Below are 583 nucleotides of genomic sequence, written 5' to 3' on the forward strand. Positions count from 1 at the left end.
GGACATGTCTTCGGTGTGTGCCAAACAAAAGGCATGCTTGTGTTTATAAACAATAATAATACAACTCCCGGAGGATACCTTAAAGCTGGCACATTGCATCAAGCAAAATGGACAAGAAAAATGTTCAGTCACTGCATTTGACAAGAGACAGGATATATATCAGAATATCAGATTAGTCAAAGTCTTAAAGTCCAAATTATAAGTGGATTTAATATTCTGCACTAGAAAATGCTCAGCAATAGACAGTTGCAAGGATGTTGGAGTCGGTGAAAAGAAAAGAAATCATAGAACATTGACAGCAAGTTTGATTGCTTCTCATAAAAGACATACATGTACTATAAGAAGCCAGTGGTATAGACAAGATGTTGAATCTATTTTATCATTGAAAGTATGATATACCTTCAGTCTTTCGTATCATGTTGTAACAATCCCTGTAGTTGAAAATCACAATTCCTGCTCTCAACCTAGAAAATAGAAGCAGAAAGAGCATAATTCATGAGGCACCCTTCCATTGATTCATGTTTGGGACGACTTGCAAGAATTCACAGCTGTTGAAAGCAAATTTAGCCCATCGTGATAATTG

The 583-nt window shown here is 36.2% G+C and overlaps 1 protein-coding gene across 1 annotated transcript in view; it reads right to left on the minus strand.

Moving 5' to 3' along the window:
- Positions 1-583, minus strand: part of LOC107642591 (polycomb group protein EMBRYONIC FLOWER 2) — an 8,058-nt gene that overhangs the window by 5,987 nt on the left and 1,488 nt on the right. The window contains exons 3-4 of the mRNA XM_016345987.2: positions 400-464; positions 79-131 (exon numbers count right to left, since the gene is read on the minus strand). Coding sequence (XP_016201473.1) covers positions 79-131; positions 400-464 — 118 coding nt within the window. The remainder of the gene's footprint in view (positions 1-78; positions 132-399; positions 465-583) is intronic.

This window comes from Arachis ipaensis, chromosome B05 (genome assembly GCF_000816755.2).
Source record: "Arachis ipaensis cultivar K30076 chromosome B05, Araip1.1, whole genome shotgun sequence".
Classification (NCBI taxonomy): domain Eukaryota; kingdom Viridiplantae; phylum Streptophyta; class Magnoliopsida; order Fabales; family Fabaceae; genus Arachis; species Arachis ipaensis.